The sequence below is a fragment of the Heteronotia binoei genome, chromosome 21 (genome assembly GCF_032191835.1).
Source record: "Heteronotia binoei isolate CCM8104 ecotype False Entrance Well chromosome 21, APGP_CSIRO_Hbin_v1, whole genome shotgun sequence".
Taxonomy (NCBI): Eukaryota; Metazoa; Chordata; class Lepidosauria; order Squamata; family Gekkonidae; genus Heteronotia; species Heteronotia binoei.
In genome coordinates this window covers 138,848,280-138,871,052 of record NC_083243.1, presented here as the reverse complement: position 1 = coordinate 138,871,052, position 22,773 = coordinate 138,848,280, and the positions used below count along the sequence as shown (strand labels likewise).

The 22,773-nt window shown below is 45.6% G+C and overlaps 1 protein-coding gene across 3 annotated transcripts in view; it reads right to left on the bottom strand.

Annotated features, from left to right (window-relative positions):
- The window catches only part of PPFIBP2 (PPFIA binding protein 2), a 190,957-nt gene that overhangs the window by 112,244 nt on the left and 55,940 nt on the right, over nucleotides 1-22,773 (bottom strand). For 2 of the 3 annotated variants that reach the window (XM_060262103.1, XM_060262104.1), the window contains exon 1: nucleotides 7,123-7,289. The exons of the other annotated variant lie outside the window; for it this stretch is intronic. In XM_060262103.1, coding sequence (XP_060118086.1) covers nucleotides 7,123-7,137 — 15 coding nt within the window. In that variant the 5' untranslated portion in view covers nucleotides 7,138-7,289. Of the gene's footprint in view, nucleotides 1-7,122; nucleotides 7,290-22,773 lie in introns of those variants that run through there. 3 annotated transcript variants of the gene reach the window in all.

Below are 22,773 nucleotides of genomic sequence, written 5' to 3'. Positions count from 1 at the left end.
TGGCTTTCTAAAATCTCCTTACTGAGAACATCATGTGTGGATTAAAATAAACAATATGCCCTAATGGCCTTAATTTACAGTAAATGCTAGTAGTCTTCTGATTATTATGCACCTTCAATTGTACTTTATGTTTTGAAAAGGCATGATGTATCCAAGTCACAAATTTAATGACTTAATTTAGAAATTAAAACCCCAGTTGCTACTCAAATAATAAAATGATGTCATTTTTATTATCTACAAGCAAAAGCCTTTTGAAGTACAGTATTAATGTCCATTTTTGTTCTTCTGACCCTCCCCCCTTCCCCAGCCTCACAATATAAGGATTATGGATCCAAGGCATCTACTTTCATTAACACAAAACACAGCTGATGATTCCAGTTTTCTTAAAGTTCAATCAGCAACAGAGCATAACACTGCAGAATTCTACCAAAAGTGCCTGTGTTATACTTATTTAAAGCATTTAAAAGGTACAGTTTTCAGTTCTAATTAGTATCATTCAGATTCAATACAGTGACTCTGAATATGTTTAATGAGAAGTGATTATTTTTACTGGAGCCAGAAGGGTTGCTATGCAGAACCATAATGAAAGTGTGGAAAATACCTCAAAGCGGGGGGGGGGGGGGGGGGGGATATGTTTTATGCATTACTTTCCCTGTCTCCACCTTCCCTGTAGATGAAATACGAGTTAAAAGTAATACTTAAGAAAGCAACAACCAAAAATATAGCAGAATATTTATCAGTAGTAGACTCATAAAAATCATGGTCTTTATGTGCTAGCTGAATTGAGTGTATAATTAACCCCAACAGGATTAAATCAATTTTAATCAAGCTGGTAGAAAATCCCAAAAACTTGGTTGCTGATTGAGCTGTAAGTAATCTTGTCTAATTTCTAAAAAATACACAAATGTCCAGTATCTGTAGACGGAATGCCATCTGTAAAGAAAGGGTTAGTTACTCTTTAGAAAACTAATGCAGTTTTTTTAATTACCATTCTTAAATAGGATTCAATTTAAAATGCCACTTTGAAAGTTCCATTTTGATGCCAATTTTTCAATGCTTTATCTTTTGCTGAAAACTGCCCCACTATATTTAAAAAAATGCAAAATAGTATCTCCCCTCCCCTCCAATTTTCTCCTTCACAGAGCAAAAGTTTCAAACCAGGGGATAACTTACTGTTTCCTTCACAGAGCGGGACAGTTTTCTCTTTCCTCAAACTTGTGAAGCGATAGAACAGTGAAGAGAGTCACTTACCCTCTTCAGCCAGGTGAAATGTTTGTAAATATCAATGTCGCTATCCATGCTTTGGGCCCATCTCAGCAATTATATCTCCTGGGTTCAGAGCAATCACAGCTTTGTTCTGGAGACTACAATCTTTCTTCTTTCTTGCTCTCTCTAGTTGCCTCCTACTTCCCCCTGCTTCTCTCTCCACTTCTAATAAGCTGAAACTCTGCATATATTTAATTTAAAATTGTCCCTCAGGCTTATTCTAAACTCTTCTGCTGGGTGTATATACACAACCCCATAAACTTCAGCTTGCATTCCCTCCTCCCCAACCAGAGCATCTGGTTTTGTTGTTGTTTTTAAAGTAGAGATCAATCAGCAACAGGCAGTAATATCATTCTAAAGGCTTCAAAAGATGCATAATGCCAGATGGTCCCAGGAAAATGAGAAGAAAAAAGGAAGCTTCTCTAGCTCAGTCGAATTCTTCAGTGAGAGTGTTCTTTTTAATGGTAAAATAACAAGCTAAAAATTGCTAGGCTGTCATAGAGAAAGTATTTCAAGTAATGCCTTGTCTAGCTTTCTGTTTCAAGACTGGCTGGAACTCATTACCCCAAGACCCTCTATTTCCTGTCTCTGTTTTACTCCATGTTTATCGGAACACTCCCCAGCTTTCCAGTTTATTTCAGGCTGGGACTAATGCCTAAAAATAAGCCCTGTCGTTTGAGAACTGCTGGCTACCCTGTTCTCACAAAGACATAAGAGCGCCCCCCCGCCCCGCCACAGCTTGCCTGAGTACTCCATATGTTTTTTCAAGAAGGAGCAATGCATTAAATGGATCATAAATACTGAATTCAGCATTTTTATGTTCTGTGCCGGAGCAGCTGAAGCTGCATAGCATTGCAACATTGAATACTTATTGTGGCCACATATGTAATGTTTAGGTGGGTTCCCATTCCTGATTTTGGTTTTGTCCCTTTGCTCATCTATGAGATATCACTAATTTTGGATTTGGACTTATTATTTGTAGTCACATGCAGGGTATAAAATATGAGAAGAGATTAGCAGGGAAAATTCAAATTCAACATATTACATGACTAACAAATAGCTTTACATTCCAAAACTGTATGTCTGTTGTGCTATTTCAGTTAAGCTGGTGAATATTTCAAATGCTAAAAAAATTGTGTTCATTCTGCATAGGTATGTGTAGAATGTCCCTAAGCAAGTTCAACATACATTGTAGCCCACTTAGACCAGACATGCTTACTAAGGATAGTAATGGACAGGAATTGCTATCATTTGCCATGGCACAATGGACCAGCTGCTAGGCCCTCCCTTTCTCAGACATTCCAGAAAGATTTACTCCAACACAGATATTTTCCAAAGCCAAGGAAGAAGAGAGTAGAATTTCTGTAGTTATTCAACAAAATGAGGAGACTGAAGTTAGTCTCACTCCAGTGGTTTGCACTGCCTCCTCCGTTCTGCTGAGTGTGTGAGATAATGGAAGAACATGAAGCACAAGCACAAAATGTGGAACAGACCCACCATGGTATACAGGAGGAGATGTTTCCCATTCCCCCAACTAAGGCAAAGGAATTTTTGAGAATGAAGTAATGATGGTCATTGGACTGGTAACAGACTTTCACAACAATCGCTATGGCTCCCAAAGTAGAGAGGATGGTCTAAAAATGACACACAGTAATAAGAAGCATCTTGTCTAGCCTAATATTGTGTTACTTAATCCAGCAACAAGTTCTAGCTCCAAAAACTGCAGAACGCTTCTGACCACTTCTTCCTCCGAGCAAAACTACGTTGGAAGATTCCTCTGGTGGTGGTGGAAAGTGCCATTGAGTCACAGTGATCCCACAGGGTTTTCAGGGTAAGAGACATTAGAGTGATTTGCCATTGCCCAGCTCTGCGTAGTAACCCTGGACTTCCTTGGTGGTCTTTCACCCCAATATTAACCAGAGCCAATCCTGTTTAGCTTCTGAGATCTGAGGAGATCAGGCTAGCCTGGCCCATCCAGCTCAGGGATTCCTCAAGGAAACAATAAATTATCTGGGAATAATGATACAGGAAAGCAGAAGACTATTCCTTGGCAGCTATAATTCTCACTATGCTAGAACAAAAAGTGAAAAAAAATGGCGTGGCCATAGCTTGCAGTGGTTCATAAGAATTCTGTCCCTTTCGTAACCACATATACAAATATGCAATTGGATAGGAGGGAAAATAAACATGAGGTTGCTCAAACTCAATCTCCCTGAGACCACACATATGGCTTTCTACTTAATAATTAAGTCATCAATTCAGTGTGCCAGAAGCTGTAATTTCTAATCTACAGGAGAGTATTATTCTGGCAGATTGTCAAGATATAAGACTATCACCACCCACAGATAAAACTAGCTCCCAGAATGAAAGTTTAGAAACACCTGAGCATCCAAGTTACAGCATGTTCTGCTGATACTTAAAAGCTCAATCTGTTCAGAAACTTCTTTCATTTGCAATTGAAACAGTGGTTAAATTGGCAGTAGGCATCAGGTACCTGTACTCGTCCTCTGTTCACTCTTACACTCACTTACTCAAAAATATTCCACATTCAGATAAATGCAGGTTCCCCCAATAAGTTGATCATTTCTCCCACAGGGACTGGGAAGGAGGCTGTGTGGAAACAGACAGGCCCAAGACCCATTGCTATTCTCTACACAGAAAGAAAATGTAATGTGATCAGGGACCAGGAATTAAAAGAATAAACACATTTGATTGTTCATATATGGGGGGGGGGGGGTTGGGGGGGGGGACTGCACACCCTGTTAAAGATTACAAGAGAAACCTTATCCTTAAAAACTGCACATTTTGGATTAAAAATTTAAATGAAGTTGGTTGATCGATACAATTGCTTTAATAGATTAAGCTTCATATTGCATTAATACATGGGTATTTAAGTTAAACAACTGTTGGCAATCCCGTTAAAATTTAGTTATATTCTGTGATGTGGGTAAATAAATTGAAATTTTAAAGGTTTGGTTGCCAGGAGTTTACATACAACCAAGTTTAAATTAAACAGGCAAATGCAGCTTGCCTCAATAAGAAACAAGCCCAGTGGCAGGACAGCAAAGTCCTAAGAACACAAGAGCCCTGTTGGATCTGTCCATCCAGTTCAGCATCTTTTCAGTTACTCTGGATGTCAACAACAGGGCACAGAGGCTACAGCCTTCCCCTATTGTGATCCCTGGCCCTAAAGAGGTCCATCTGTCCTCTGGTATCTTCAGGCAGAGTGTTCCACTTGACTTCATGGAACGTTCTGCCTGAAGATACCAGGACCCCTCGAGATCTTCCACAGTTTTGTAGGGCATGTAAAGCAGAGATATTCTGCCAGGCTTTCCCCTAAGGACAGCAACGGTTGCCATGCTGTTACCTCTCTCCTCAGTACCCTTTTCAAGGGCTCCCCACCCTGATGCAGTGTTTGATATCTGAAATCTAAAACTGCAGTGATTTAATAAGACATCACTGAGATTGAAACTGGTTTTATCTGAAATCTTGTTTTATTTATTGTTTTATCTATTGTTGTATATCACCCAGAGCCCACCTTTGACCAGGATGGGGTTATTCATTAAGTCAAATTGATGATGAAGAAGAAGAAGATGATGATGTAATAAAACCCATGATGTGGTGGCAAATCCCAGCTCCCTCACTGGTTACAAGTGGGGTATCAACTAATGGCTAAGGAACCATCTGTCACCATCTCTGGCCTCCCATTGGCTCCCTGCTCCCACCTACTGCAGGCCCAGGAATGTTGAACAAACCACCAAAACAGTCTTACCTCAGGAAGAGGCACATCTCCGATGCTTTTCTCTGGCTTGCTTTTTTGTCAATCAACCTCAGAAAGGCCTGCTGCTCTACTGTGGCCTCACAAAAGACATCATTGCTGCCACTGGCAGCCGCCCTATCAACAGCCCACATAGACAGTTTCCCAGCACACGCAGCCTCCAAAGGCCACTGATATAGCCAGGGAGCCTGGCATTGCCGGAAGTGTTTCCACAGAGGGCATGGCTGTCCCACTTTTACTGTCTTTCCTGCCTCTTTCCTCTCTCTCTCTCTCTCTCTCCCTCCTCCCCTCAGCCTCACCCCAGGATGGTTGCCTGAGAAGGAGATAGGGAAGCCTCACAGGGTTGTTGTTCAGATTGGGGAGGAGGGAGAGAGCAATGAGGAGAATGATGTAAGCTCCTTTGGCTGTGAAGAAAGATTGTCCTTTTTCCTATATAGAGACTGCAGGGTTGCCAACTCCAGGTTAGGACATTCCTGGAGATTTAAGGGTGGGGTCTAGAAAGGATGGGGTTTGAGGAGTGGCGAGACCTCAGACAGATACCGTGACATTTCCTCCTGGGGAACCAGTGTTGCTAATCTCCCGGTGAGGTCTGGAGATCACTCAGAATTACAACTGCTCTTCAGATGGCAGAGATCAGCTCCCTTTGAGGTGTGTATGTTGGGGAGTGAATGCCTTCACTTGGGTGGGTGGGAAGACAGCAAGGGCGGGCACTCACCCAGAGCCTCCTTCTAGAGTCCATTGTATTTTTCTTCACAACAGGCCTTACTCCTAGTTGGAATAGTAGTAATAATAATTACAATTATATTTATGTTGCTTCCTGGTATTGGTATTCAGAGGTTTGAATGTAGAGGCCCCTTTAAGTTACCAGGGCTAGTAGCCACAGATAGACCCAACCTCCAAAAAATCTTTCTAATCCCATTTTAAAGCTGTCTACCCCTGTGGCCATTGCTTCATCCTCAGACAACAAATTTCCTATTTTAATCACTAGCTGAGTAAAGCAATTTCCCTTTGGTCGATACTTAATCACCTGCCCATCAGCTTAACTGGATGCCCCTGAGTTCTAGTATTTTAGGAGCAGAAAAAGTTCTCTCTGTCCACTGTCCCTACCACTGTTCCCTCTAAGCTGAGTTAGTGTGAGCTAGCTCACAATTTTTTAGCCTCCAGCTCACACATTTTTGCCTCAGCTCAGGAAAAATGGCCCTAGAGCAAACTAATTCATGCAGTAGCTCACAGCTTTAATACCAATAGCTCACAAAGTAGAATTTTTGCTCACAAGACACCACAGCTTAGCGGGAACATTGGTCCCTACCCCATGCATGATTTTTAAAAAATTGTATAATGTTCCCCCTTAGTTGTTTCTTTTTTTAATCCAAAAGGTCTCAGACTCTCCATGAAGTCCAAAGGATATACTAGTTACACCACCAGAGGTCAAACATGCAGCCCAGGGGCTGAATCAGGCTCCTGGAGGCCTCATTTCAGGCCCTTGAGCAGCTGGTTGTCATCTGCTTCCTTCTCCCTCTCTCTTGCTTCCTTCTGCATCACAACTTGCTTTGCAAGGCTTGCTCAATCACACAGGAGGTATAGAGCAAACCCTCTATTTTCTCCTCCCTTGGTGAGGAAGAGGCAGAGCTTTGCCAGGCTCTCTCAATTGCACAACAGAGCTACTGAGCCAAGCCTTTCTTCCTTCTATTGGCTGAGGCTCCTCCCCCTCCTGGTTCCCTAGGGAAGCAAGGAAAGAGCCAGAGCTTCCTTTGCCCAGTTCCCTGGATCCCATGGGAGAAATACAAAGAAGGCACCCTTAAAACCAACGAGTGGTAATGTTTTAAGCATATTTTAAGTTTTGAAAAAATCTTTAATTGTGTTTGTGTCCTTTATGAAGTCTATATCTCTGCTACCTAATCTTAAATAGATACACACATAGCCCATTCCTGACATGGCCCATCCCCACAAGGTCTCATTTATGTCAGATTCGGCCCTCATAACAAATGAATTCAACACCCCTGAGTTACACAATCCTTTCTGGCTGCCTAAGACATTCATTTCCCTGTTAACAGCAGCATAAAAAATATCTAACATACCCATTTCTGGTTCATTTATTCCTTCTAGATATTTGTGTAGCTGCACTTCGATTTTTTTGTTCTCATTCTTCTAAGTCAAAACGGAAATTGGAAACTCAGAGGTTTTTATCATGTGCTCCTGCCAGCAGCTTATCAGTTCGGAATGTTGACGAGACACATTCCATAGTCACATGCTGCCAGCTACCTGTGTCTTACTTTTATATCATGTTTGAGCTTTGGCCTCACGTAGCAAAACACCACTTATTTCAACATAAAACATTATATTATTTAACAAACTGGATGTCAATATTATCTAAACAGTACTTGTAAGAATTCGATATTTTAATAAGCCTCTGTGCTCCTAGTCCATTCATTCCTCATGTTCAGAATACCAAATAACACATACTCCCAATCCTGAAATGCAGTTGTCACATTTATTCATTATATTTATGTACTTACAAATGCAAAATTCCTCTGAAGATTGGCCAGTCTTTTCCCACTGGGTATGTTGATTTAAAATCATTTACAAATAACGCACACAGTATGCCATTGCTCCACTCCAGAAAATAAAAGTAAACACTCCCGGTAGAGACCCAGTATAACATCCTGAAACATGATCTCAAGAATTAACCCTTGTGTTGACCCAGTGACTGGTACAAAATCCTCTGCTTTCCTTTCTCACTTCTACTAACAAGCTCATTCTTCCTCTTTTGATGAGTCTTTCAGCAAACTTTCACTGGAATTTCTTGTGGTACAATTTAAGCCTTAATCTTTCCCTAAAGATCTTCAGGGGTGTCAAACTCATTTGTTATGAGGGCTGGATCTGACATAAATGAGACCTTGTTGGGCCAGGCAGGGCCATGTGTGTTCCTATCTAAGATTAGGTAGCAGAGATATAAACTTTATAAAGGACACAAACACAATTAAAGGATTTTTTAAAAAAACTTAAAATAAAACATGCTTAAAACATTAGCACTCATTGGTCTTAAAGGTGCTGTTCTTGTATTTCTCCCATGGAATCCAGGGAGCTGGGCAAAGGAAGCTCTGGCTCTTTCCTTCCTTCCCCAGGGGACAAGGATGGGGAGGAGTAGGGTTGCCAAGTCCAATTCGAGAAATAATTGGGGACCTTGGGGGTGAAGCCAGGATCAACGATGTGACAAGCATAGTGTCATGGGTGCTGGGGGCCCTGCAGAAGAAGCCGAGCCTGCAGAAGAAACTGTGCCCCTGCCACCTGCACCAGTGCCCCTGCCTCCTGCTGGAGAAGATCCAAGCCCCCCTGCCTCGCCCTCTCGGGTGGCACGTGTGTGTGACCGCCTTCGTCGGGACCTCAGGGATCGGAGGAGGGCGGCACGCTCACGAGCAAGATGCTCCCTGAGCCCTGAGTTTTGAAAGGATTCTGGCCCTTCTAGGAGTGAGGGTGCTTGAGTCTCAGCAGGATCCTGGCTGCCCTCTGAGTCAGCAATTAGCCCAAATGGGCAACAGACAGCAGAGGGCTATATAGCTATGGGCTTTGAGAGAAGGCTTTGTGGAAGCAACTAGTCACTTACCTGACGTTCTAGCATCCACTTCGGCTTCTGACTTTGGCTTCTGGACCCCCTGACTCTGGCATTGACTTCTGAACCCCCTGACTTCGGCTTCTGAACCTCTGACCTACGATACCTGGACTGTAATTCGGTTTTGGCGCTTTGGACCCTCCTTGCTACCCAGCTACAGACCTTGGACTGCCCCTGGACTTCGCCTGGCCTGGCCCCAGCCCCAGCCCGTGACACATAACTGAATTCCAAAGGGAGTTCAGGCTATCATATTTAAAGGGACTGCACACCTTTTAAATTCCTTCCCTCCATTTGGAAATAATGAAAGATAGGGGCACCTTCTTTTGAGGCTCATAGAACTGGACCCCCTGGTCCAATCCTTTTGAAACTTGGAGGGTATTTTGGGGAGAGGCACTGGACACTATGCTGAAAATTTGTTGCTTCTACCTAAAAAAAACAGCCCCGTCTCAAGCCTCCGATACCCACAGATTAATTTTCCATGATACTCTATGGGAATCAGTTTCCATAGGAAATAATGGAGTGCCCAGCAGACATTCCCCGCCCTGCTTTCTGATGACCCTGAAGTGGGGGGAGGGGCTTCAAACTGGGGAATCCCCTGCCCCACCTGGGGATTGCCAACCCTAGGGAGGAGCCTCAGCCAATAGAAGGAAGAGAGGCTTGGCTCAGTAGCTCTGCTGCGTGATGGACAGAGCCTGGCAAAGCAAGCTCTGCCACCCCCCCCCCCCCTTCCTCTGTAACTCCTGTGCAACTGAGGAAGCCTGGCAAAGCAAGCTGCAATGGAGAAGGAAGCAAGAGAGAGGGAGAAAGGAGCAGATGACAGCCAGTTGCTCCAGGGCCTAATAGGAGCCCTCCGGGGGCCTGATTCAGTCCTTGGGCTGCATGTTTGACACCCCAACTTCTATTAAAATATGACTAGAATTCTAATTTTTGCAAGGAAGAGCAAGAAATCTGATGCAGGGTTTAAGTATTCCCAGACTCCAACACATACACTCCCCCCCCAAATCTGTCATATGTTTCTGTACAGACTGCCGTCTGAACTCCTGATGAACACTAGGCAGCAGTCAATGAGGGCAGATCTCTTCCTGCAAATCTGCAGGCACACTCAGAAAGAGGCAATGTATCGTTCTGGCCTAAATATTCCCTTATTCTACCCACTGGACATCAGAGATTATCTACCCAGAAGAGATTATCTGAGATGGCAGTACGTTAGCATTTTGTACTTAACAAATTCTCAAGTGTAAACTACTTATGTGTGAGGTTTTATACCTCACAGGTTTTATATATGCAATTCCAGACTCCTTGGATGAAAGGCAAAATACATATATTTAAGTTTAGGAATGGATAATGTGAGCATGAATCACAGCTTCAACGTTCTATGAATAAGTAGTGACAAACACAAAATATAAAACTACGTAAATTTGTGTAGATACACTGTAAGTAAGTGTAGCAGGAAAATAATGGAGCCACACACTTATTGGTATGAAACGAGGTCTTTTACTTCTGGTACCAATAGCAGGATCCAGTTGAGCATTATGCCCCCCACCCCCTTGCTTTCCTTCTAGTATTTTTCCATTCCTCTTGTCCCTATGTGTTATCAGCTTTAGCAAGAAGCTTCTCAGTGAGGCCTCTTTGTTATCCAATACACATCTGTGAATCCACACCCACTGAAGGCTGTCTGCTTCTAACCACATTGCATCAGACACCCTTTTTGAAAGCAAAAGCATATTTTCATTTATTATTATTATAGGGGTATTCATTAATTATTCAGGGGTCCCCCTTCATAAGGCTGAGTCACAGTGAGAGGGGTCCATTTTTTTACACTCAGATACCACTAAGTGAAATCTTCCCTTCGTTGCCATATAACTTTTAAGAAGAAGAGGGGCAGGAAGTGTTATTCTCATTCTGAGTTGGATTTGTGCCATCATGTAGCCTGTTCCGCAAGGCCTGTAAAACAGTTCTATTTTGACTTGCCTTTAGTTAAATTACAGTATAAGTAGATGCCCAACATCGCTGAATTTAATAGTACCAACACTAGCACCAAAATTGTTTTAGATCATTTTAAATTGTTTTAACTTGTTTGATTGGTAATGATTATTGTTAATTTTAATTGTTTGCTATTGTTTTATTGTCTGGATTTGACTGTTGTTAGCCGCCCTGAGCCTGCTTCGGCGGGAAGGGCAGGATATAAATGCGAGAAACAAATAAATAATATGTGCTAGCACCACAGTTCCTACACGTGATCCCTAATTGCCTGAGGGAGAAGACCATCCAGTGGCAAACCAGAGAAAACAAAAGCTGTAAGCAGGCAGTCATAAGGTTGCCAGGACTGTGTTGTTATATGCCTGGCGACTTTGGGGGTGGAGCCAGGAGAGGGCAGGGTTTTGGGAGTGGAGGGACCTCAGCATGGTGGAATACCATAGAGTCCACCCATAAAAGCAGCCATTTTCTCCAAGGGAGCTGATCTTTGCCAAATAGAGATCAGTTGTAAAAGTGGGAGCTCTCCAGGCCCCACCTGGAAGCTGGCAACCCTAAACCATGCAAAGAGGGTAAGCAAGACATTTTTGAAAAGATTAAAAAAAATGTCCAAAATTCTCATGAAAAAAAATTCAGCCCTATTCATACACAACGTTACAGATATGTATTTCTGGACTTTGACAATATTTTCTCAAGTACTAACTGAAACATTTTAATATCAACTACAGTAAAAGCTTATATCTGGCACTCATGGGGAATGAGGATTGCTAGTTAACTTCATGCACTAGATACTCAAGTTTATTGCTCTGCCATGTCTCTTCCCAAGAGGAATCTGCAGCTACCAAACCCCACCCCATTGGGATCATAATGACAGCTCACACACCTGACAGTGAACTTCCACTCCACCCGCCCAAAGCTACACAAACAGGGTAGCTGCCTGGTACTTGTCCAACAGAGCTGGCTTCTGGATAGCTTGAGGCAGGCTCAGAGGGAAGGAAGCAACTGACGATGACATCAATTGACACTACTATCTGTCAGAAACCCATCAATAGCCAGAGGCATCAGGCTGGCTGGCTGGTTGAAGAGGTGGGAGTAGAGTATACATATGCCCAAAAGGTATGGTAGCAAAAGGACAGGAACTTAACTTCTGAGCAATGCTGGTTAACTGAACAAAACAAAGTTTGAGTCCAGTGGCACCTGTAAGGCCAACAAAATTTTATTCAAGGTATAAGCTTTTGTGTGCTTTCACACTTCTTCAGATACAGTGGAACAGAATTTTCTCAACCATTTCATGTAGGTAGAGAGAGAGTCAGGGGAAAGGGCTAGTGAGAGTCAAGATGCATAAGTAACTGGGCGATTACAGCTGAGTGGATTAAGGCAGTTGATAAGATCTGTGAATGGCAGTAAATTAGCATACATAAGAGTTAACGAACAGTAATTAGCATACAATAAGAGTTAACAAACAGATGTGAGAACAAAAGATTTAAGAAAAAGAGATGGTTTTCTAACCTTGGAGTCTCAGAGTGATTTACAATCGCCTTCCCTTTTCTCTCCTCACAAGAGACACCCTGAGAGGTAGGTGGGGCTGAGAGAGCTCTGAGAGAACTGCTCTTGAGAGAACAGCTCTGAGAGAACTGTGACAGACCCAAGGTCACCAATCTGGCTGCATGTGAAGGAGTGGGGAATCAAACCAGGTTCTCCAGATTAGAGTCTGCAACTCTTAAACCTGTCCCTTTCAACAGGGACTTTTCCAGTGAGGTTAAAGAAGGCTGTGGTGTGTCTGCTCTTGAAGAAGCCATCACTGGTCCCATTGGTCCTAGCCAACTACTGCCCAGTGTCCAACCTACTGTTTGAGTAAGTAGTTGAGAGAGTGGTGGCTGAGCAACTCCAAGTTTTCCTGGATACAGCATCTATCCTGGATCCATTCCAGTCTGGTTTCCACCTGGACCACAGGGTAGAGATGGCACTAGCCACCCTCACGGATGACCTCCAGAGGCAGCTGGGCTGGGTGGCACTGCTGTTGCTTTTGGATTTAATGGCAGCATTCAACACAGTCAACTACAATCTGTTGACCCACTGCCTTGCTGACACAGGAGTTAGGGGGACTGCCTTGCAATGGGTTTCCTCCTTTCTTCATGGTTGGAGATGGAGGGTGGCACTTGGTAAGACAGTCTCCCAGCAGTACCCACTTGAATATGGAGTGCCGCAGGAGTATGATCTTCTCACTGATGTTTTTTAACCTCTATATGTGCCCCCTTGCCCAGCTGGCATGGAGGTATGGGCTGGGTTGTCATCAGTATGCTGATATATACTGATGACACCCAGCTTTATCTGTTTATGGGTGACTGCCCAGACTCTGCCCCAGAAAATTTGGGAACAGCATTAGAAGCTGTGGCTGGGTGGTTACAACAGAGTTGGTTGAAAATGAATTCATTGAAGATTCTGGATGCCTCGCTTTCTATGGAGGCCCAGATCACCACTATTGCCAGATCTGCAGGTCAGGCAATTGGTTCCGTATCTCTCCACTTAGGATCTCGTCATAGTGACCCATGCAATGATCAGTTCCAGGTTAGATCACTGTAACTCTCTCCAGGCAGGCTTATTCTTGAACCTGACCTCCAGCTGGTATAAAATGCCTATGCAAGCTCGTATTCAGCCGGTGCTCTGCCAGTTGGGACAAGGGATCCACCCCTCCCCGGCAGCAGAAGAGTGCGCACTTTCTGTTGTTGCGGGTGGCAAACACATCCAGCACGGGCTTCCCCCAGCGATGGAAGACGGGTTGAAGGAACTCTAGGTTGAGTTCCCATTCGTGCATCGAGGCTCCTCCCCCGCCCCCACGACTGAGGAAGTCTGCGCAGACGTTCAGATCTCCTGGAAGGTGAGTAGCCACCAACGACACCCCCATCGAGATGCACATCTCCCATATGATCAGGGCAAGCATGCAGAGTCTGCGGGAGACCGTATCTCCCTGTCTGTTCATGTATGCCATCGCTGTAGTGTTGTCTGTCATGACAGCCAATGTCTTGCCCTTGAGGAACTTGTGGAACGACTGGATTGCATGAAAAATCGCTAGAAGTTCTAAGAAATTTATATGGTGGTGCGCATGGTACTGGGGCCATCTGTCTCCCACACACAGGCCGTTCATATGCGCACCCCAGCCCCACAGAGAGGCATCCAAGGTTATCGTAACTGACGGGGACTCTCTGTGAAAGGGCGCACCTTCCGTCAGGTGACGCTTCTGTGCCCACCAGGTGAGGGATGACAGAATCTCTGGTGGAATGGTCAGTAGACATGAGGGAGGGTCTCGACCGCATCTGAAGTGCATTAGAAACCAAAGCTGCAGGGTTCTCATACTCATCCTTGCAAAGACCAGAACCGAGGTGGTGGCAGCCATAAGACCCAGCAGCCGCTGGATTTGATGGGCTGTGCCCGTTGGGTTGCGCTGGAGCGAGCGGACTAGGTGTATTATATTGTCTGCCCAGTTCGGTGGGAGGAAAGCCCTGCAAGCAAGGGAGTCCAGAATAGCACCGATGAACTGAACCCTCTGAGAGGGCTGCAGATGCGATTTCTTCTGATTCACCTGCAGGCCCAGTTCCCGCAGAAGAGAAAGAGGGGTGGTGATGTGCTGCAACAGAGTGTCGCTTGACCCTGCCACCAGGAGCCAGTCGTCTATGTACGGAAACAGGGTTATACCCTGTAAACGTAAATGGGCTGCAATCACCACCATAGTCTTGGTGAAGACCCTGGGGGCCGTGGAGAGGCCAAAGGGCAGTGCACGGTACTGAAAATGGTCTGTTCCAATTGTGAAGCGCAAAAACTTCCTGTGGAGAGGGTGGATGGAAATATGGAAATACGTGTCCTTTAGGTCCAGGGTAGCCATCCAGGCCCCGCGATTTAGAAGAGGGAGAATGTTTGGCAAAAAGGTCATTCTGAACTTGTGGTAGGTGATAAACAAATTCAGAGCCCGAAGGTCCATGATGGGACGGAGACTTTCATCCCGTTTTGGAACTGCGAAGTAACAGGAATAGAAGCCGAGACCTCTTTGATGTGGGGGAACCTGTTCGATGGCGTTCTTTTGAAGAAGGGATTGGACTTCTTCTTTTAAGGTGTCTGTGGGGCTGGTGGAGACAAAGGTGGGAGTGGGTGGATTCTGGAAGAACTCTATTACATAACCCCATTTGATTATGCCCAAGACCCACTGGTCTGAGGTGATCTCGGACCAAGCCCGGAAAAATGGGGAAAGGTGGGTATGGCCCATAGTGGAAGGCTGGCACGGGAGCAGGGCCAAAGGGCAGTCAAAGTCCCTGTTTAGACTGTTTTGGCCCTTTCTGTCGGGACGACTGGGTTGAGAACGGAGAGTATTTTGCCTTGGCCACATACGGCAGCTTGGAGAAAGGTGACGTAGGCTTTGGACGCCATGGTTGATCCGGCGATTTGGAATATGATTTCCTATTCCATGGTTTTGGCCACCGTCGCTTAGTTTGGGAGCGAGGTGTAGAGACTCCCAGATTTCTGGACGTCTTGATGCTCTTGTTCATCTCCTGCAACACAGTATCTGTCGTTGAGCTGAACAGACCTGTGCCATCAAATGGCAAGTCCTCGATGTAGGCCTGCGTATCTGGTTGGAGGGCAGTGGAACACAACCAGGAATGGCGTCTTAAGGCAATGGCTGTAGTCAAGGTCTTTGCACATGTGTCTCCCGAATGTTTGGATGAATTCAACTGCTGCTTGGCCAAGGTCATTCCCTCCTTTTGGAGCTTCTTAAGAGCATTTCTGCTCTGTTCCAGAAGGCTAGGTAGGAGCTTTGAGACCTGATCCCAAAGGGCATATTGGTATCAGCCCATACAGGCTGCATAGTTGGCAATTTTGACTCCCAGCGACCCCGCTGAATACAGTCTCCTGCCCATGTTGTCCAACTTCTTCCCCTCCTTATCTGGGGGAGTAGAGTGAGTCTTCTTTGCCTTGGAGGATGAAGATGCTATGACAGAGTTCGGCTCAGGATGGTTGTACAGAAACTCTGCACCAACTTCCTGAATGCGGTACATGTGGTCCAGCCGACGAGACGATATGGGTGTGGAAACCGGCTTATCCCACGAGGATTTTGCAGTGTGCAGCATGACGTTGGTAAGGGGCAAAGCTACTGCGGTGGACGTGTCCATCTGGACAATGTCAAAGACATTATCTTTGATGACTGCTGTGGTTGAATGGTGGTGAGGGACAACGACTGGGCCATTCGCTTAATGAGGTCTCCATAGGATTTTAAGTCCTCAGAAGGTGATATAGGCTGTTCCTCCATGGTCTTCTGTGATGGGGAGGGTTCCCCGGGTGAGGATGTCTCTTGCTCCTTTAAAGAAGACCCTTCGTGGGATCTAGGAGATGCGTCCGGTGAGTCGGACTGCTCAGACAGGTGTGGAGCTGGGGGTGAAGTCGGGCCCGCAGAGCCAGCCTTTGGCCTTTCTGAAGGGACCCGTTGCCTATGCTCCCGATGGTGTTTTTTGATCTCGGGCGGTTTCAACACTGAAGCTGATGGAGCTCGTCTTGGCGGTCGGTATGATGTTCGGGACGGATAGGACGCTTCAGAGGACTGATCCCAGTTGATCTGACGCGGAGGAAGCCAGGGGAAGGAAAATTGCATGGGGTACGCTCCATATAAATACTGCCACTGCCTCTGATCCCAGGGAAACTGAGTAGGAGGGCGCGAAAGATCAACCTCTCGATGTCGAGGAGAGCGGCTTCTGGAGGATCGATCCCGAGGTTCCTTCCCTCGATCCCGAGGAAGTGGGCTTCGGGATCGGAAGCTTCTGGCTCGATCCAGAGGGCTCCTGTCGGCACCAGATCGTTGCGCTAGTTCAATCTCTTGGTCAGATTCCGAGGAGATGACGAGCTCCATCGACATCGAAGCGATCGGTGGGCTTGCCCGACGACCCGGCGAAGCGAATAACTTCAGTAGTGGGACGATCGGTGCCGTTGGGTCCGATGGGGAGGTTGGAGAGGCTGAGGAGACGGATTTGCTGTGTTTCAGTTTATCCAGTCTTTTAGCCTTCCTTTTCTTCTCCCCATGTGATCCCTTATCCTCCTTATGCCGTTTAGCAGGCGTGGAGGATTCCGACATAACAGCCAAGCCCGGACGCTTGTTAGGGCGATCGGCGTCGGAAGGGAGACGATCGGTATGGTTCTGCGGTAGCGATGGGCTGCTTGGCCCGTTCTGCGGTCGTCCTTGGGGGGGAAAGTGTCTGCTCCATGAGGGCTGCCGCGAGCCTTGCTGCTCTATTCTTTTTGGTCTGCTTTGAGAACTTGGCACAATGCGTGCAGGAGTCGGTTCTATGCAGTTCTCAGAGGCACAGCAGACACAGCGAATGCCCGTCTGGTGGGGCTATTTTACTCCCACACTTGGAGCACCTTCTGAAAAATCCCCACTGTCTTTCCATACGCAGACAGAGGAAAAGTTAGGGGCAGAAGGGAGTGGGGGGGGGGGTTGAAAACAGAAAGTTTTTTCAGGCCCCGCTCTCCCCAACGAACAATATTAATAAACTATGCTAACTAACTAACTAACTAACTAACTAACTACTACTAACTAACTATACTAACTATAATTCTAACAGATTTATGAATAAGAAAGTTCACCGACCGAAGCAAGGAAAGATCGACTGATCAGTGCGGCGGTCAGAAAAGAACTGGCGGGATGTCCGCTCCTGTCTCACTGGGCATGCGCACTGGGACATCGGCGCGGAAATCTGCAGCTTTCAAGTTTACCGATCGAGATCAGCGCTGGCGCCTTATCCCATCAGTGTGATGCATAGAGACCATGAAGAAGATCAATATAGTTTACTAATCTGTTTTACCTCAGTCTTTAGAAAGAGCTTATCAAACACAGTTTCTTTCAGGTAGAAGCCCTTTTCTTTATCCCTATTATGTCTAGACTTTAGTTGGGCCATTCTCCACCAATCTAGAGCTCTGCATCTCAGAAAGATCATGGAACTGATGTTTCAATATAATTGGTTAAAAAAACAAAAACTGAGGTGCAGGAAAGCTTAAAAAAAGACATATATAGCAGTAAGGGCAATGATATGTATTGAAACTGGGGAAGGCAGCCATGAAGGAACTAGAAAAGATTCTTAAGTGTAAGAATGAGTTGCTGGTGACCAAGAGCAAGTTAATTCCTGCCATAATATTCCCCATTACTATGTATGGGTGGGAAAGCTGCACAATGAAGGAAGCTGGCAAGAAGAAAGTAGATTCCTTTGAAATGTCATGTTGGAGGAGAGTTTTGCAGATACTATGCTAGATCAAATCAAGTCTCAACTCTCCTTAGAAGTAAATGACTGAACTGAGGTTATCATGCTTTGTGGTCACATTATGAGAAGACAAGAGTCACTGGAAAAGACAATAATGTTAGGAAAAATTGAAGGAAGCAGGACAAGAGGAAGACCCAACATGCAATGTATTGACTCAATAAGGGAAGCCATGGCCCTCAATTTGCAAGACCTGAGAATGGGTGTTAATGATAAGACGTTTTGGAGGACATTAATTCATAGGATCAATATAATTCTGAATTTGACAGCATTTAACACTCATACAAGGCAAAACAAATGATTTGTAATCTTAATTTACTTAATCTCATAGAAGAGAAACTTTGCTACTAGAAATACTTTCTAAATAAAAATAAAACTATTAGAGGAACAGAAGTGACAAAGAAATTGGTTTTAAGGTGACTTAACTACAACTTCCTTAGCTTTTCTATGCAGAACTATCAGATATTCAAATGATGACAGAAGTCTCAGCACACCACTATGACAAACTACTATTTTATAAAGCCAAATAAATTTAAAATTCATTTCTTATGCACACATAGCTTTTTGCTGCTTCTGCCTCTATACTGTAGCTTTGTAATTTGCCCCTTTCCCAAATCATGTCCTACTTGTTTTTCATGTGTGAACCTCACTGTTTAAAAATTGCAACACATGGCCAAAATCTACATTTTCAAATTCTAAACATGATGTGACATAATCTCTTTGGTATAAGTTTTCACCAAAGGTTCCTTCACTCTTTGGTTTTAAACTTGAAATGAAACAATACCCCCCTTCTGAATTCTAAGGTAGTCAGCCTTTTAAAAAACAAGCCCCCCCCCCTATTTACTGTCCATCAGGAAAATGTTGCATTACCAAGAGCATTTTTAAAAAGTATGCTGAATATCATGGAAATACAGCAATATGAACAATATCTTTCACATTTGCACTGGAATCCATTAATCTCTAAATAAGAAACGACTGTCATCCATGCAGAATTTCAACTCAGGAAGAAACTAAATATGTATGGTTTAGCTAACCAAGTCAGGAAATATTTTAGTGGTTAATTTTTAATGCTGAGATTACTACTCATTTTACAATACCACACTACTGAAATATTTAACAAATAATTACATACCAGTAAGTAACCTATAATTATCTTCAGCTTATCAGGGTTACCAGAGTTGGGACACTGCTGGAGATTTGGGGGTAAAGCTCAGGGAGAGCAGTGTTTGAAGGGGGGAAGGACCTCAGCAGGATATAATGTCATGGAATCTACCCTCTAAAGCAGCCATTTTCTCCAGGCGAACTGTTCACCGTAGTATGGAGATCAGCTGTAATTCTGGGAGTTCTGCAGGCCCCACCTGGAGGTTGGCAACCTACATTGTCAGTTAAGACATGCCTCAAAAGTTCTGGACCAATTTCGCACTAGTCTTTTAATCCTGGTTTAGCCCTGTCCCCAAGCTGACATTCTGCACTAAAATCACAGAATCATAGAGTCACGGAGTTGGTCTGTGATCTTATGATTCTAGTGTAGAATGTCAGTTTGGGGACACAGCTAAACCAGGACTAAAGGTCTAGTACGAAATTGGTCCTGCTCTTTGTGCCCCTGGCTGCAGAGGCGAGGTAGATGACAACCAGACACAGGGATTTTCACTAGTGGTACATTACTTGTGGAACTGCAGCTCGCCTTGTGCTAGGGTTGCCAGCCTCCAGGTGGGTCCCAGAGATCGACCCTTGGCACTTACCGTGAGGGGTCCTTCTCCTAGGAGGACAGGAGGACATCTTGGGTGTTTTCCCACCGTCCAATCAGGGAGGCAGGAATCAAAACTTCCTCTTCCTGTGGCTATGGGGAACCACCCATCTCTCAGTTCGGGTGACTCCGAGCAGCAGTGTGCTAATAATTGTATCTAGAAAAAACAACTTCTAACATAACAACTAAATTAGTCTGTCGGTACTCATAGCGTCAAGCCTGGACGACCAACAAGGAAAGGTAAATCCTATAGACAAGAACTAAGAACAGGCCCGCAGGCAACAGACGTTAGTGAAGAAAACTTCGGTTGAAGGGTTGGTAGACGAGATAGAGAGATAAGTTGCACAAGGTAGAGCGATAGACGGGAGGGCAAGATGTCCTCCTGTCCTCCTAGGAGAAGGACCCCTCACGGTAAGTGCCAAGGGTCGTTCTCCCTAGGAGGCGGAGGACATCTTGGGTGCTCCCAGAGCAGTAGGTTACTTAGGGTGGGATCACCCTACTCAGGTAGTACATGTTGTAGGATTCGTCTACCGAAGGCCGCGTCAGCTGACGCGTAAGAGTTCAGTTTGTAGTGTCGAACGAAGGTGGAGATTGATGACCATGTAGCTGCCTTGCACACTTCCTCGACTGAGGCGTTCTTGCTGAAGGCTGCATTAGTAGCTGCGCTTCTGGTCGAGTGTGCCGTGATCCCTGGTGGAACCTTGAGGTGTAAGGCCTTGTACGCCTCTGTTATGCACTGCTTAATGGCATAACTAATGGCCGACTTGGACATCCTCTGCTCCATTCTGGGTGCTGTAACATTGATGAACATGGAATCTGACTTACGCAGTGGTTCCATTCTAATCAGGTAAATTTTGATCGCCCTGCGCACGTCCAGGGTGTGCCAAGTGCGTTCCTTAGGATGTTTGGGATCCGGGCAAAAGGATGGCAAGTTGATCTCTTGATTTTGGTGGAATCTGGATGACACCTTTGGTTGGAAGGTAGGATCCGGGTAGAGAACTACTTTGTTCTTGTGGAACACGCATAACTCCATCTTAGTCCACAGGGCTCCGATCTCGGAGACCCTTCTGGCTGATGTTATTGCCACCAGAAATATCGTCTTCATGCGCAGCATCTTTAAGGGCACGGACATGAGCGGCTTGAAGGGTGGACCTGTTAAGGCGGAGAGCACCGGGTTCAGCCTCCAGGTCAGAAAACGATGAGTTTGTGGCGGAGAGCTCAAGGAAGCCCCTCTAAGGAACTAACGGATGTGCGGGTGAGACGACAGATTTACGCCATCCACCTGCTGAAGTACTGAAGATAGTGCTGCGATCTGGCGCTTGAGGGTGGCTGGCTTCAGGCCAGACTGAAGGCCGTCCTGAAGAAATTGCAGAACTCTGGGAACAGTAGGATGCAGCGGATCCACACTCTTCCTCCGGCACCACCTGTGGAAGGCTTTCCAAGACATGTTGTAGATCCGCGTAGTGGATTCTTTTCTGGATGCCAGGATGGTATTCATCACTTCGCTAGTGTACCCTAGGCCTAGCAACGATCTCCTCTCAACCTCCACGTGGTCAATTTCAGCCATTCTGGATGAGGGTGCCACACTGGTCCCTGTAGTAGCATGTCCGGCCAGGTTGGTAGACAAAGAGGTTCCTCCACAGACATCTGCTGGATTGATGAGAACCAAGGATGTCGAGGCCACCAAGGTGCAACCAGGATGACCTCTGCCCCCAGCATCCTGATCTTTCTGAGTAATCTCGGGATGACTGGGATTGGAGGAAAGTCATACAGGAGGTCTTGTGGCTACGGAGATGTTAGTGCGTCTGTGGCCTCCGCCTGACTGTGGTAGTACCTTGTGAAGAATCGAGGGAGTTGGTGATTTTGGTGAGATGCGAATAGATCCAAGGTTGGTGGTCCAAAGTGATCCACTATCTTTAGAAATAGAGACCTGTTGAGAGACCACTCCCCCGCCTGGATGCTCTCCCGACTGAGCCAATCCGCCTGCACATTGTGCGCCCCCTTGATATGTTCTGCTCTTATTGATTTCAGGTGATGTTCTGCCCATTCGAACAGTTTCCCGGCCTCCCTGTAGAGGGAGCTGGACCTGGACCCCCCTTGATTGTTTAGGTAGGCTTTTGCTGCTATGTTGTCCGTTCGCACTAGGACGTGCTGTCCTGAGACTTGGTCCTGGAAGTGGAGAAGAGCTAGACGGACTGCCCGAAGCTCTAGGAGGTTGATTGGGAGGTTCGACTCCTTGGCCGTCCACTGACCCTGTGTGGGAATCTCGTTGAGGGTTGCCCCCCAACCGGAGAGGCTGGCATCCGAAAACAGCTGCAACTCCCCCTCTATGAAGAAGATACTCCCCTGACGCAGGTTGCTGGCCTTGGTCCACCACATAAGACTCTCCTTCCCACTGCGGGCAGTGTCAAGGATATGGAGCGTCTCTCCATGATCTGGAGTTGATGGGGACGTAGGAACATCTGGAATTGCCTGGTGTGATGACGGCCCCACTGTAATGCTTCGAGGTTTGAAATCAGAAGGCCCATAAGCCTTGCTAGCGTCTGGAGCGTTGTGCCTGGATCACCTGTTGTGCCATCATCATGGTCTTTAGGATCTTGTCTTCTGGGAGGAAGATGGATTTCAAGTTTGTGTCGACTATCATACCCAGGTGCTCTAGTGTCTGAGTCGGTTGCAGGTGACTCTTGGCCGGATTGATCAGGAAGCCGTGTTTTTGGAGACAGCTGACTGTGCTCTGTATGTCCTGCTCTGCCTTCTTCCTCGACTATGATCTTATCAACAGGTCGTCGAGATACGGGTGCACGTGTATGCCCCTCTGTCTGAGGTGTGCAATCAAATTCACCAATACCTTGGTGAACACCCGTGGAGCTGTTGCAAGCCCGAATGGTAGGGCTTTGAATTGGTAGTGAGATCCATTTATGCAGAAGCGTAGGAATCTGCGATGCGTGGGCAGGATCGGAATATGTAGGTAAGCCTCTGTTAGATCCAGCGATGACATGTAATCCCTGTGGTTTAGGGTCTTTGTTATAGACTTGACGGACTCCATTCTGAGGTGGCATAGCTTGATGTTCCTGTTCAAGAATTTTAAGTCCAAAATTGCCCTCCA